Source organism: Pseudopipra pipra, chromosome 29, assembly GCF_036250125.1.
Source record: "Pseudopipra pipra isolate bDixPip1 chromosome 29, bDixPip1.hap1, whole genome shotgun sequence".
Classification (NCBI taxonomy): Eukaryota; Metazoa; Chordata; class Aves; order Passeriformes; family Pipridae; genus Pseudopipra; species Pseudopipra pipra.
In genome coordinates, this window is record NC_087577.1 from 848,777 (window position 1) to 863,962 (window position 15,186).

The window sequence follows — 15,186 nt, forward strand, 5'->3', positions numbered from 1 at the left end:
TCCCAAGGCTCATCCCAGGACACACCAGGCCAAGAATTCCCTGGGAAAAGCCTTTATTGTCCCATTCCCGCAGATCCAGCAGATCTCACGTGTCACCCCCCCGCGGGGGGGGGGGATCATTTCTTGTCCTCCTCCTTCTTGTCCTTGTTTTCCTTGGAAGCCTGGGAGGCCAGGGATCCCATGGCATTCCGGATGGCCTCGTTGTTGGGATCCACCCCGGGCAGGTTCTCCAGGACACTCTGCAGGAACTCGGGGTCCTGCATCACGTCGTAGTCGTCCTCCTCCTGTGGGAACAGGATTTGGGATGATCCCTGTCCCTGGGAGGGGGGTTGGGTCCATCCGGGCCCTCGGATTCCAGGGAGGGATCACGGGATCCACAGGGATCAGGCGTGGAAGGGGGGGGTGGGAAGGGACCTTAGGGATCATCTCGTTCCACCCCGCAGGCGGGATGGGATGGGATGGGGTGGGATGGAACAGGGATGGGATGGAACAGGGATGGGATGGGATGGAACAGGGATGGGATGGGATGGAACAGGGATGGGATGGGATGGAACAGGGATGGGATAGGGATGGCATGGGATGGAACAGGGATGGGATAGGGGTGGGATAGGGATGGAACAGGGATGGGACAGGGATGGGATAGGGATGGGATAGGGGTGGGATCCTCCCAGGCTCACCTTGGCAGGCTCAGAGGTGTCCTTGGGATGGGATGGGATGGAATAGGGATGGGACAGGGATGGAACAGGGATGGAACCCCCCAGGCTCACCTTGGCAGGCTCAGAGGTGTCCATGGGATGGGATGGGATGGAACAGGGATGGGATAGGGGTGGGAACCCCCAGGCTCACCTTGGCAGGCTCAGAGGTGTCCATGGGATGGGATGGGATGGAACAGGGATGGGACAGGGATGGGATAGGGATGGGACCCCCCAGGCTCACCTTGGCAGGCTCAGAGGTGTCCATGGGATGGAATAGGGATGGAACAGGGATGGAACAGGGATGGGATCCCCCCAGGCTCAGCCTGGCAGGCTCAGAGGGGTCCATGGGATGGGATGGGATGGAACAGGGATGGGACAGGGATGGGATAGGGATGGGAACCCCCAGGCTCACCTTGGCAGGCTCAGAGGTGTCCATGGGATGGAACAGGGATGGAACAGGGATGGAACAGGGATGGAACAGGGATGGGATCCCCCCAGGCTCACCTTGGCAGGCTCAGAGGTGTCCATGGGATGGGATGGGATGGAACAGGGATGGGACAGGGATGGGATAGGGGTGGGAACCCCCAGGCTCACCTTGGCAGGCTCAGAGGTGTCCATGAGAGGGGATGGGATGGAATGGGACAGGGATGGGATAGGGATGGGAACCCCCCAGGCTCACCTTGGCAGGCTCAGAGGTGTCCATGGCAGAGCTGTCCACCTCGGCCGCCTCGGCCTGGGCAAACTCTGGGATGGGAGAAGCAGCAGCTCAGGAAGGATTCCCACATTCCCACCTCCCCAGGGCCCAACCCCACGGTGGGACACGTTCCCAGGGGTTCTCCCGGGGTTCCTCCCCTGGGGAATGGCCTCACCAGCCCCCTGCAGGGACATCTGCATGGCGTAGGCGATCTGCTCCTCCTCCGTCATGGAGCTGAGGTCGGGCAGCCCCGCCCGGCCGAACTCCTGCTGGGTGATGGTCATCTTGAGCAGGGCATCGTCCGACTCTGCGGGCACAGACACGCTGTGGGCACTGCCAGGGACCCACAGACCCCATAGACACCCACAGACCCCTCGGGGGGCACTGCCAGGGCCCGGCCCAACTCCTGCTGGGTGATGGTCATCTTGAGCAGGGCATCGTCCGACTCTGCGGGCACAGACACGCTGTGGGCACTGCTGGGCACACACTGACCCCACAGACCCCACTGGGGGCACTGCCAGGGCCCGGCCCAACTCCTGCTGGGTGATGGTCATCTTGAGCAGGGCATCGTCTGACTCTGCGGGCACAGACATGGTGTGGGCACTGCTGGGCACACACTGACCCCACAGGGACCCACAGACCCCACTGGGGGCACTGCCAGGGACCGGCCCAACTCCTGCTGGGTGATGGTCATCTTGAGCAGGGCATCGTCCGACTCTGCGGGCACAGACACGCTGTGGGCACTGCTGGGCACACACTGACCCCACAGACCCCACTGGGGGCACTGCCAGGGCCCGGCCCAACTCCTGCTGGGTGATGGTCATCTTGAGCAGGGCATCGTCTGACTCTGCGGGCACAGACATGGTGTGGGCACTGCTGGGCACACACTGACCCCACAGGGACCCACAGACCCCACTGGGGGCACTGCCAGGGACCGGCCGAACTCCTGCTGGGTGATGGTCATCTTGAGCAGGGCATCGTCCGACTCTGCGGGCACAGACACGCTGTGGGCACTGCCAGGGACCCACAGACCCCATGGGGACCCACAGACCCTACAGGGGGCACTGCCAGGGCCCGGCCCAACTCCTGCTGGGTGATGGTCATCTTGAGCAGGGCATCGTCCGACTCTGCGGGCACAGACACGCTGTGGGCACTGCCAGGCACACACTGACCCCACAGGGACCCACAGACCCTACAGGGGGCACTGCCAGGGACCCACAGACCCCATAGACACCCACAGACCCCTCGGGGGGCACTGCCAGGGACCTATAGACCCCACAGGGACCCACAGACCCCACGGGGGGCACTGCCAGGGACCCACAGACCCCACAGGGATCCACAGACCACATGGGGGGCACTGCCAGGGACCTATAGACCCCATGGGGACCCACAGACCCCACAGAGACCGACAGACCCCACTGGGGTCATTGTCAGGGACCCACAGACCCCACAGGGATCCACAGACCCCATGGGGACCCACAGACCCCATAGACCCACTGGGGTCATTGTTAGCGACCTACAGACCCTACAGGGACCCACAGACCGACAGGGACCCACAGACCCCACAGGGGGCACTGCCAGGGACCCACAGACTCCACAGGGACTCACAGACCCCACAGGAGCCCACAGACCCTACAGGGACCTACAGACCCCGCAGGGGGCACTGCCAGGGACCCACAGACCCCACAGGGACCCACAGACCCACTGGGGGCACTGCCAGGGACCCATGAGGACCCACAGACCCCACAGACCCACTGGGGGCACTGCCAGGGACCCACAGACCTCATGAGGACCCACAGACCCCACAGAGACCCACAGACCCCACAGCAGGCACTGCCAGGGCCTGGCCCAACTCGTGCTGGGTGAGGGTCATCTCGAGCAGGGCATGACCCGCCTCTGGGGGCACAGCCCCACCAGGGTCAGCACGGGAGCCCTTCCAGAGCCTCCCCACCCTCCCAGGGCAGGATTTCCCCCCAGTCCCCGACCCAAACCCGCCCTCCTGCCCCCCCAGACCCCCCTGGTGCTCACCATCCCCGGCGGTGGCCGCGATCCCGGCCTCGGCGGCCGAGGCGGCCGCAGCCCTTCGGGCCTCCTCCTCCTGCCGCTGCCTCTGCTCCTCCATGGACACCCTGAGAGCCTGGCACAGACAGGGAGGGCACTGGGACACGGCTGGGGTGCAGCCACACCATCCCCGAGGTTGGAAAAGCCCTCCCAGCCCATGGATCCACCCCGTGCCCCATCCCCACACCTTGGCACTCCACACTTGGCATCCCCACCACGGCCAGTCCTGCCCTGGGCACCTCCAGGGGACTCCAAACCCCCCTGGGCAGCCCCTGCCAAGGCCTGAACACCCTTTCCAGGGGGAAATTCCTCCTCATGGCCAACCTGACCCTCCCCTGGCACAGCTTGAGGCCGTTTCCCCTCCTCCTGTCCCTTGTTCCCTGGAAGCAGAGCCCGACCCCCCCCCGGCTCCCCCCTCCTGCCAGGGAATTCCAGAGCCAGAAGGTCCCCCCTGAGCCTCCTTTTCTCCGGGCTGAGCCCCCCCAGCTCCCTCAGGAGTTCTCCAGCCCCTTCTCCAGCTGCTCCAGCCCCTCCTGACCTGAGGGGCAGCAGCACTGGAGGCCCAGCCCAGGGGCAGAACCACCCCCGGGTCCTGCTGCCACAGCATTCCCGATCCAGGCCGGGATGCCACGGAATGACACCAAACAGGCCACCTGGGCTCGTGTTCAGAACCCCCCCAGGTCCCTTTCTCTGCAGGTCAGGCTCAGTGTGGCCAAAGAGCAGGACCCAAAGTTGACCCTCCCAGTCCCTGTCTCTGCAGGCCAGGCTCAGTGTGGCCAAAGAGCAGCACCCAAAGTTGACCCCATGGCCCCCCCAGACCCCAAGTTGACCCTCTGGACCCTCCCAGCCCCTTTCTCTGTAGACCAGGCTCAGTGTGGCCAAAGAGCAGGACCCCAATTTGACCCCATGGACCCCCCCAACCCCAAGTTGACCCCCTGGACCCCCCCAGCCCCTTTCTCTACAGGCTGGGCTCGGTGTGACCAAAGGGCAGGACCCCAACTGACCCTCTGGACCCCCTTTCTCTGCAGACCAGGCTCGGTGTGGCCAAAGAGCAGCACCCAAAGTTGACCCCATGGCCCCCCCCAGACCCCAAGTTGACCCCCTGGACCCCCCCAGTCACCTTCTCTGCAGACCAGGCTCAATGTGGCCAAAGGGCAGCACCCAAAGTTGACCCTCTGGACTCCCTTTCTCTGCAGGCCGGGCTCAGTGTGGCCAAAGAGCAGCACCCAAAGCTGACCCTCTGGACTTCCTCAACCCCAAGTTGACCCCCTGGACCCCCTCAGCCCCTTCCTCTGCAGGCTGGGCTCGGTGTGGCCAAAGAGCAAGACCCCAAGTTGACCCCCTGAGCCCTCCCAGGTCCCTTTTTCTGCAGACCAGGCTCGGTGTGGCCAAAGAGCAGCACCCAAAGCTGACCCTCTGGACACTCCCAGCCCCTTTCTCTGCAGACCAAGCTCGGTGTGGCCAAAGAGCAGCACCCAAAGTTGACCCTCTGGACCCCCCTAACCCCAAGTTGACCCTCTGAACCCCCTGTCTCTGCAGGCTGGGCTTGGTGTGGCCAAAGAGCAGCACCCAAAATTGACCCTCTGGACCCCCCTAACCCCAAGTTGACCCTCTGGACCCCCAACCCCAAGTTGACCCTCTGGACCCTCTCAGCCCCTTTCTCTGCAGACCAGGCTCGGTGTGGCTGAAGGGCAGGACCCCAAGTTGACCCCGTGGACCCCCCCAACCCAAAGTTGACCCTCTGGACCCCCTTTCTCTGCAGACCAGGTTCAGTGTGGCCAAAGAGCAGCACCCCAAGCCGACCCCCTGGCCCCCCCCATCCCCTCACCAGTGCCAGCTCGGGGTCGGCGCTGGGGTCGACGCCGAACTCGAAGTCGCTGGCGCCCAGGCCCAGCATGGCCCCCCCCTCGCCCGCCAGGATGGGCGAGCTGATGAGGGCGTCGGCCAGGCTGGGCCCGGGGGGCACCGTCACCAGGTGGGACCCGCTGCCGTCCTTGCCGTTGAGCGCGTTGATGAAGGCCGTCAGCTTGTCCGTGTTGGCCTCCTGGGGGGGCACGGGGCAGCTGGGGGGGCTTGGGGCAGCTGGGGGGGCTTGCACACAACAGACCCCCCTCCCCCGAGGCTGCCGGGCCGACCATCGCCTCCCGTGGGGATGGGGAGGATGGAGCAGCAACCCCCAGAGGTGTTTTCCAGAGGGAAATGTTCCTCAGAGAATCGTGGAATCCCAGGATCAGCTGGGTGGGAAGGGACCTCCCAGACCATCCAGCCCAACCCTGGATCCAACCCCGCCGTGGTTCCCAGCCCGTGGCACTGAGGCCACGTCCAGTCTGGGCTTAAAAACCTCCAGGGACGGAGAATCCACCCCCTCCCTGGAAAGAATTCCTCCCTAAATCCAACCCAACCCTGCCCTGTCCCAGCTTCAGCCCCAGCCCTCTTGTCTTGCCTGGCAGAAGAGACCAACCCCCCCCGGCTCCCCCCTCCTGTCAGGAGTTGTGCAGAGTGGGGAGGTCTCCCCTGAGCCTCCTCCTCTCCAGGCTGAGCCCCCCCAGCTCCCTCAGCCTCTCCTCACGGGAATTGTGCTCCAGCCCCTTCCCCAGCCTGGCTGCTCTTCCCTGGCCCTGCTCCAGCCCCTCCATGTCCTTCCTGAGCTGAGGGACCAGAGCTGGACCCAGCACTCCAGGGGTGGCCTCCCCAGCGCTGAGTCCAGGGCAGGAATCACTTCCCTGGCCCTTTGGCCACCCTGTTCCTGAGCCAGGCCAGGATCCATCGGCCCTCCTGTCCCCCTGGGCACACTCTGGCTCCTGTTCAGCTCCCTGTCCATCCCAAATCCCAGCTCCCTTCCTGCCTGGCTGCTCTCCCCCCACTCTGTCCCCAGGGATTGTTGTGGCCAAAGGGCAGGACCTCAAATCCCATTTTCAGGCTCCCAGAAGCTCAGAGCTGGATCTCCCCTCACCCTGAGGGATCCCACAAGTCTCACCTCCTCCCCAAAATTGATGATGTCCACGTTGACCTTCTCCTTCTTGAGACGCTTCGCCAGCTTCACCAACTGCCAGGAGGAGACGCCGGGGGATTAGTTGGGATTGGGGCTCTGATCACGAGGATTTGGCCCAAAATCTGACTCCCAGCTCCGAGCTGGAAGGGTTTCACCTCCCCAGGTGGCACAGGGGGATGGGGCAGCAGGAGCCTGGCCCAGGCCATGGCTCTGCTCCGTTCCCTCAGGGACACCCAGAACGTCGGGATTCGCTCGGAGGTGCCACCACAACGGGACATTCCCAGGGCTCAGAGCGTGGAATTCCCACCCCAGATCCTCGGGGAAAGAGCCCAGAGCAGTTTGGGTGACAGGACACGGCACAAGCTCCCTCTGGGAGAGCTGGATCTGTCCTGGGATCCAGCCCAGGGATCCAGCCCGGGGATCCATCCCGGAGATCCAGCCCGGGCATCCAGCCCCCCCAGAACCTCCTGGCCGGGGTGTGAGGCTGGAATTTCGGTGCCAGGGACCCCCAAACCCCCCCCAAAGGTGGGGTCACTCACATCCTTCTCGTTGTCCTCCACGGGGCTCCCCACGAAGGCGATGATCCTCATCTTGTGGTTCTTGCCCTGCCGGTGCTTCAGGGCCAGCTGGGGGGGGACACACGGACCAGGGCATTCCCAGGGGGAATTCCCAGGGAAAAGGGACTGGGAGGGTTACTGGGGGGCACTGGGGGGGGTTATGGGGACAAGGGGGTGTCGCTGTGGGGTCCAAGGGGTGACAGGGGAGGTGACAGGGAACCACGAAGGCTGGAAAAGCCCCCTGAGATCGCGGAGTCCGAGCGTTGCCAGGGCGGGTAATTTGGGAGAGAGGCTAATTAGACACTAATTAGGGGGGGTGGAAGAGCCAGCAGGACTCACGTGGGCCACTCTGATCCCGGTGCAGAAGGTGATCTTCCCTTTGGGCTGCACCGTGTGGAGCTTGGAGAGGATCCGTCCCGTGTCCGGGGTGAGCGTGGTCAGCACCTCGCAGTTACTGGGGACAGACACCCCAAATTTGGGGAGCAATCCCTGGGGAACCCCTTGGGAAAACCCTTCATGTGGGACAAAATCCCCCCTGGCACCGGGGCTGGGGTCTGCTCTGAGTGCCAGCACTGGGATCCAGGGCACCAGGGGCAAGACTTGGAGCCTCGTTCCCTAAAAAACCCTGGAAATCCCAAAATAACCCCTGTGTCTGTCCCTGGAACCTGGAGCCCCTGGGAATGTTAACAGCTCCCAGAGGCACTGGGGTGACCCCCAACACCCCCCTGCTCCCAGCCCTGTGCCCTGGGGGTCCCCAAATACCAGTGACCCCCAACACCCCCCTGCTCCCACCCCCCTCCTGGGGACCCCCAGCCCTTCCTGGTGTCCCCAAGTGCCAGTGACCCCCCTGCTCCCACCCCTGTGCCCTCCTGGGGACCCCCGGCCCTTCCTGGGTGTCCCCAAATACCAGTGACCCCCAACACCCCCCCTGCTCCCACCCCTGTGCCCTGGGGGTCCCTAAATACCAGTGACCCCCCTGCTCCCACCCCTGTGCCCTCCTGGGGACCTCCCAGCCCTTCCCGGGGGTCCCCAAATACCACTGACCCCCAACACCCCCCTGCTGTGCCCTGGGTATCTCTCCAGCCCTTCCTGGGTGTCCCCAAATACCAGTGACCCCCAACACCCCCCTCCTGTGCCCTGGGGGTCCCCCCAGCCCTTCCCTGGTGTCCCCAAGTGCCACTGACCCCCAACACCCCCCTGCTGTGCCCTGGGGGTCTCTCCAGCCCTTCCTGAGTGTCCCCAAATACCAGTGACCCCCAACACCCCCCTCCTGTGCCCTGGGTGTCCCCAAATACCAGTGACCCCCAACACCCCCCTCCTGTGCCCTGAGGGTCCCCAAATACCAGTGACCCCCAACACCCCCCTCCTGTGCCCTGGGGGTCCCCCCAGCCCTCCCCAGGTGTCCCCAAGTGCCAGTGCCCCCCCCAGCCCCCCCGTACTTGGCCAGGGTGATGAGCCCCACGTTGTTCTCGGGGTTGCTCCTGGTTTTGGAGTGGCACACGATGTTCACGGCGTCCTGCTGGGCCTGGAGCCTCGTGGGCAGGAAATCCCCGTTCCTCATGTACTCACTGTTGTCCACGCTGCAACACAGGGCAGGTTGGGCCCCAAAATGTGCTTTTTTCGCCCCCAAAATGTGCTTTTCTTCACCCCCAAAATGTGCTTTTTTCACCCCAAAATGTGCTTTTTTCTACCCCCAAAATGTGCTTTTTTCTACCCCCAAAATGCGCTTTTTTCACCCCCCAAACATGCTATTTCCTATCTCCAAAATGTGCTTTTTCCATCCCTAAATTGTGCTTTTTTTCACCCCCAAAATGTGCTTGTTTTTCCTCCCCAAAATGTGCTTGTTTTTCATCCCCAAATTGTGCTTTTTTTCATCCCTACAATATACTTCTTCCATCCCTAAATTGTGCCTTTTTCATCCCCAATATGTGCTTTTTTTTCATCCCTACAATATACTTCTTTCATCCCTAAACTGTGCTTTTTTCATTCCTAAACTGTGCTTTTTTCACCCCCAAAATGTGGGGTTTTTTTCACCCCCAAAACATGCTTTTTTCTATCCCCAAAATGTGCTTTTTTCTATCCCCACATTATACTTTTTTCATCCCTAAACTTTGCTTTTTTTCACCCCCAAAATTTGCTTTTTTCACCCCCAAAATTTGCTTTTTTCACCCCCAAAATTTGCTTTTTTCACCCCCAAAATGTGCTTTTTTGAGGACAAGGAGGTTTCCCAGGGCAGAGGGCTGAGCTGTTCCCGTGTCTCCCTGAGTTTTCCCATCACATCCAGCCTCGGGATCAACTTCCAGGGACGGGGGAGTCCAGCTCCAAATTAAAGCTCCCAGAATTCCTTAAGTTGTGACACCACGGGAAAGGTTTCTTGTGGGGAAAAATCCCCCCAGGGAGTGTTTCCCTGCCTCAGAATCCAGGGAATAACCGAGAATTCCTGCTCTCCAAGGAGCAGCCCCGGGGTCAGGGGCCCCAAACATGAGTCAGCAGGAAGGGGAGGGGATTTGATCCCGGCCCCAGAGCACAGGGAGAGCCCCGGGAATGGCAAATCCTGGGAAGATCCCACTGGGTTGGCACTTAAATCCCAGTCTGTCCCATAGGGAATGGGGAAAAACCTCTCTCCCTGTCCCATAGGGAATGGGGACACCCCAGTCTGTCCCATAGGGAATGGGGGATATCTCAATCTGTCCCATAGGGAATGGGGACACCCCAGTCTGTCCCACAGGGAATGGGGACACCCCAGTCTGTCCCATAGGGAATGGGGAACACCCCAGTCTGTCCCATAGGGAATGGGGACACCCCAGTCTGTCCCACAGGGAATGGGGACACCCCAGTCTGTCCCATAGGGAATGGGGACACCCCAGTCTGTCCCACAGGGAATAGGGACCCCCCCGCTCTGCCAAATGCCCCCCCTCATGCCAACTCTCTCCTGAGCCCCCACCTCTACTCCTACAGCAGCCCCCCAAGCCCCCCTCAGTCCATTCAGCCCCTGCCTGACCCCTCAAGCCCCCCTCAGACCCCCCAAGACCCCCTCAGACCCCCCAAGACCCCCTCAGTCCCCTCAAGCCCCCCTCAGACCCCCCAAGCCCCCCTCAGACCCCTCAAGCCCCCCTCAGTTCCCCCGAGCCCCCCTCAGACCCCTCAAGGCCCCCTCAGTTCCCTCAGCCCCTGCCTGACCCCTCAAGCCGCCCTCAGATCCCCCGAGCCCCCCTCAGACCCCTCAAGGCCCCCTCAGTCCCCCCTCAGCCCCTGCCTGTGCCCTCACGGCCTCTCCACCCCCCTCAGACCCCCACCATGCCCCCCCAGCCCCCCTGACCCCCTCACGCCCGTCCCAGCCCCTGCCTGTCCCCTCACGCCCCTCAGACCCCCCGAGCCCCCCCAGCCTCCATGTCCCCCCCCGGCCCCCTCAGGCCCTCCCCGGGATGACTCAGGGAAAGCGGGGTCGGCGCGGCCGTGCCGGGGGTGTTCCCGTGGGCATCCCGGGGTGTCCCGGGGGTGCCCCGGAGCCCCCCAGCCCGCTCCCCTCCCTCACCAGACCATGGTGCTCTCCAGAACCATCTTGGCCCCTCAGCGCCGGCCCGCACCCCCCACCCCCGCCAACAACGCGCTCCGCCATTGGTGGGGAGCGCCCAGCCAATCAGCGCGCCCCGTCCTGGCGAGGCGAGGCGCGCGAGGCATGCTGGGAGTTGTAGTCCTGGGGAGGGCGGTGATGGCGCCGGGGGGTCCCCACGTGTCACCAGGGAGAGAGACCACCCACCCCCCCAAATCCTGGGGAGCGGCCCCGCCCTCCGACACCCCCCCAGCGGGGCAGAAATGAGGTGTTTGCACCTCAGGGAGGTCCCATATCCCCCATGGCCCCCAGACTGTCCTCCCCCCTCCCACCACACCCACCCCACCCCTGGGAGGTCCCCTGGCCCCGTGTCCCTCCCCATGACCCCCCACCCCACCCCAGGGAGGTCCCCTGGCCCCATATCCTCCCCCATGACCCCCCACCTTCTCCCCCTGACCCCCCACCCCAAGGAGGTCCCCTGTCCCCGTGTCCCTCCCCCTGACCCCCCACCTTCTCCCCCTGACCCCCCACCCCAAGGAGGTCCCTCATCCCCATGTCCCTCCCCATGACCCCCCACCTTCTCCCCCTGACCCCCCCCCAGCCCAGGGAGGTCCCCATGTCCCCCCCAGCCCCCCAGACCGAGGCAGAGCCGCGGGGGTTCAGCATCACACGTGTATTTGCGTGTCCACGAACGTCACACGGCCCAGGGGACGTCGGGGGGGAACCTCTGGGGGGGCCCAGGGGTGATGAGGATGATGCTGAGGAGGGAGGGAGAGGTCCATCCATCCACATTCCATCCCCTGCTGTCCATCCAGAGCTCCTGGTGACCCTCCTGGGTGTCCCAGGGGTGACCAAGGTGACGGTGACACTGAGCAGGATGAGAGAGTCCATCCCCAGGTGAGAAGAGGTTCATCCCAAGGACAGGAGAGTCCATCCCCAGGTCAGCAAAGGTCCATCCCCAGGTCAGGAAAGGTCCATCCATCCACATTCCATCCCCTGGTGTCCATCCAGAGCTCCTGGTGACCCTCCTGGGTGTCCCAGGGGTGACAAAGGTGATGGTGACACTGAGCAGGACAGGAGAGTCCATCCCCAGGTGAGAAGAGGTTCATCCCAAGGACAAGACAGGTCCATCCTCAGGTCAGGAAAGGTCCATCCATCCACATTCCATCCCCTGCTGTCCACCCAGAGCTCCTGGTGACCCTCCTGGGTGTCCCAGGGGTGACAAGGGTGATGGTGACACCAAGCAGGACGAGAGAGTTCATCCCCAGGACAGCAAAGGTTCATCCCCAGCTCAGCAAAGGTCCATCCCCAGGACAGGAGAAGTCCATCCATCCACATTCCATCCCCTGCTGTCCACCCAGAGCTCCTGGTGACCCTCCTGGGTGTCCCAGGGGTGACCAAGGTGACGGTGACACCGAGCAGGACAAGAGAAATCCATGACCAGGTAAGAAGAGGTCCATCCCCAGCTCAGGAAAGGTCCATCCCCAGCTCAGGAGAGTCCATCCCAAGGTCAGGAAAGGTCCATCCATCCACATTCCATCCCCTGCTGTCCACCCAGAGCTCCTGGTGACCCTCCTGGGTGTCCCAGGGGTGACAAAGGTGACAGTGACACCGAGCAGGACGAGAGAATTCCATCCCTAGATGGGGAAAGGTCCATCCATGCTCCACATCCCATCCCCTGGTGTCCATCCAGAAGCCAGAGCAGCATCACTGGGGAAAGAGCCCCCCCCAGAATTCCCAAATTCCGGCCGTTTCGGGACACGCAGACCCCAAAAAAAAAAATCAAAGGCAGTTTTGAAACACCAGTAACAAAGCAGAGATACAAACACCCCCCCAGTCCCCATTCCTGGGTCGACTATTCCCAGGAAAAAAAAAAGGGATTGAAATCCCAACACTTTAAATACAGCTTCATAAATATTAAATCCTGAAAAAAACAAAAAAAAAAGGAGCCTTGGGGTTGTTTTTTTTCCAAAAAAAAAACACAAAAGGAACCAATCTGAGCTGGGGAGGGAAGGGGGAAAAAAGTGTCTAATATAGACAGTTATTCCAGGGAGAAAAGTGGGGGAATCTGCTGGGAAAAGGGAAAAAAACAACTCCAGCAGGATTGGAGAAGGGTTGGAGGAGCCCTTTGAGATCCAAACTCCTGCTCCACACCCCTCCCAAGGTAAGGCCGTTCCACGTGGGCTTTTGGGAGCAAAAAAGGACATTTTTTTTAAAAATTAAAAATCAAAAAAACCCACCCCCAGCTTTTCCTTAAAAAAATATCAGGGAAGGGGGAGTTGGGAAGAGAAACTCTGGGATATCAACTAAAAAAAAACTCCTTTTCTGCTCTACATTCGTCGCTCCCTTGAGGAAAATTCCCAGAGGAATCTTCAGAAATTCCTGGGGTTTTTTTCAGAAAAAAAAAAAAGGAAGTTTCCAACCTTGAAGAGTCACTTCATTCCTTTTTTTTTGGGGTTTTTTGTGGGTTTTTTTTGCCTTTAAAAAAACAACCATTTGAAGTGAAAATAAATCCGAGTCCGAGGTTTAATCCGGGATCTTGGGAGACTCAGGGGGTGTCCAAAGGTATCCAGGGGTATCCAGAGGCACGTGGCAGCAGGAAAATCCCTCCTTCTTAACCCCAAAAAAAGGTTTTTTTAAAAATCAAGCTTCCAAAAAAACACCTGGAAATTTTTGGGGATTTTCTGTCCCGTTTGGGCCTCGGGAGGTTTTGGCTTCGCTCGGGATCCAGGTGGGATATCAAAAGGAGTTATAAAAACAGGGATGGGGTTGGAGCAGGTGGGTTTGGTCCTGGTTTGGTGGTTTGGTTTTGTTGTTTTTTTTAGGAAAAAGCTTTTTAAAAAAAGTGCCCCTTCACCCTGCAAATCCCAGGAAGGGAGGAGCTTAAAAACCGGGGCTGGGAGAGGTTCCCAAATCCTCCCTGATCCCAAAAATCCTGGGAGGTGGAGAAGGGAGGAGGGGGGAGACAGGAGTTTTTCCTTGGGTTCTGCTCCCCCCCCTTCTCTCCCGTGGGATATTTCCTGGTGCAAACACTTGGAAAAAAAGAAAAAAAACCACCTAAACCAAACCCTATTTTATTAATAAAATATCCTAAGAATTCCCGGACTTGCAGCACTTAAAAAAAGGGCCAGGATTGAATTTGGGAGGAGCAATTAAATTAAAAAAAAAACACCCTGGTCAAAGATACAAAAGAAATCACGTTTTCTTCTGGCACTGAGGAGGCTCCAATGCTCCTTTTTCCCACTGGGAATTCCCCAGGGAGGGGTTTTTTTCCTCCCTGAAAAGTCAGATCCCTTTTCCCAAAGGGTTTCATGGAGCAGCTCCATCCTCCTCCTCCTCCTCTTCCCAGCGGGATTCCGAGGCAGGAGAATCCCCAGGGGGGGATTGAGGAGACTTCCAGGTGCCCCTGGGGCTTTCACACCATCCCAGGTGTATCCAGGGCCTTCCAGCTTCCAGGATTTTGTCCGGAGAGTTTTTAAAAACCAGGAGGAGAAAGGAGGGTTTGTGGGGACAAACCCGGGTCCATCGCGGAGCTGTCGGTGCAGATTCACTGGGGAGGGGGAAACAGGGACAAGGTGAGCAGGGAAAACATTCCCAAAAAGGCATTCCCGAAAATTCTCCGCCCTGGGAAAGGAGTGGAGGGGGTGCTGAGGTTTTATTTACCCCCCCTCAGTCCCATCTGGAATAAAACTGGAGAGGAGATGAAGCCTGGGAAGAGTCACCCCGGGTGTTCCAGAGCCCACTTGGGATCCCCCTGGAGACACCTCTGGAATGTGGAGAACTCCCTGTTCCTGTCCCACCATTCCCAGGGCTTGGGATCCCATTGGAAACACCTCTGGAATGTGGAGAACCCCCTGTTCCTGTCCCACCATTCCCAGGGCTTGGGATCCCACTGGAGACACCCCAGGAACCTGGAGAACCCCCTGTTCCTGTCCCAGCACTTCCAGGGCTTGGGATCCCATTGGAGAACCCCCTGTTCCTGTCCCAGCACTCCCAGGGCTCAGGATCCCACTGGAAACACCTCTGGAATCTGGAGAACCCCCTGTTCCTGTCCCACCACCAGCACAACTCCAGGCCTTCAGGAATGAGGGAATTCCCTGCTTTTTATCCAATCCCAGGTTTTCTCTGATTCCCCCCCCCCTTTTATCCAATTCCCAAATCCACTTTTGGGACAGCAGATCCACCCCCAGGAGCAGGGAGGTGGATTTGGGGAGGGGTGAAGAGCTGCTCCTGCCCCCTACCCCTAACCCATCCCGTGTTCCCAACGGGACAGGGATCACACCAGCCCCAAAATCCTCCCTCCTGATCCATCCCCAGGCTGCCTTTTCCCTCTGGGAATACTCACAAAGCTGATCTCTGTCTCCTGCAGGTCCTGGAGCTGCTCCCTCAGCTCCAGGGAGCGCTCGGGGATGGAGGGGCCGGGGGAGCCGCTGGGGAAACAGAAGGGGGGGGACACCTGTAAAGCAGGTTTTAAAAGGTCAATAAACCACAGATCCAGGGGCCCCTGCTCTTCCCAGCCACGGGAATATCCCGGCACAGCATTCCTTGGGCAAAGTTTTAGGTGGAGGAAGCCAAAAAACCATCTAAAAAATCAAAAAAACACCTAAAAAATCCAAAAAAATCAGCCCTCTGGG

The 15,186-nt window shown here is 60.6% G+C and overlaps 2 protein-coding genes across 3 annotated transcripts in view; one reads left to right on the forward strand and one right to left on the reverse strand.

Moving 5' to 3' along the window:
* The window catches only part of CDC42SE1 (CDC42 small effector 1), a 119,565-nt gene that overhangs the window by 49,299 nt on the left and 55,080 nt on the right, over nucleotides 1–15,186 (forward strand). The window lies entirely within an intron of this gene.
* Nucleotides 117–15,186, reverse strand: part of LOC135403917 (putative PIP5K1A and PSMD4-like protein) — a 36,437-nt gene continuing 21,367 nt past the window's right edge. The window contains exons 14-24 of the mRNA XM_064638345.1: nucleotides 14,894–14,982; nucleotides 10,535–10,568; nucleotides 8,439–8,579; nucleotides 7,339–7,453; nucleotides 6,982–7,068; nucleotides 6,428–6,496; nucleotides 5,279–5,494; nucleotides 3,418–3,526; nucleotides 1,565–1,696; nucleotides 1,375–1,439; nucleotides 117–284 (exon numbers count right to left, since the gene is read on the reverse strand). Of these exons, the coding sequence (XP_064494415.1) occupies nucleotides 117–284; nucleotides 1,375–1,439; nucleotides 1,565–1,696; nucleotides 3,418–3,526; nucleotides 5,279–5,494; nucleotides 6,428–6,496; nucleotides 6,982–7,068; nucleotides 7,339–7,453; nucleotides 8,439–8,579; nucleotides 10,535–10,568; nucleotides 14,894–14,982 (1,225 nt within the window). The remainder of the gene's footprint in view (nucleotides 285–1,374; nucleotides 1,440–1,564; nucleotides 1,697–3,417; nucleotides 3,527–5,278; nucleotides 5,495–6,427; nucleotides 6,497–6,981; nucleotides 7,069–7,338; nucleotides 7,454–8,438; nucleotides 8,580–10,534; nucleotides 10,569–14,893; nucleotides 14,983–15,186) is intronic.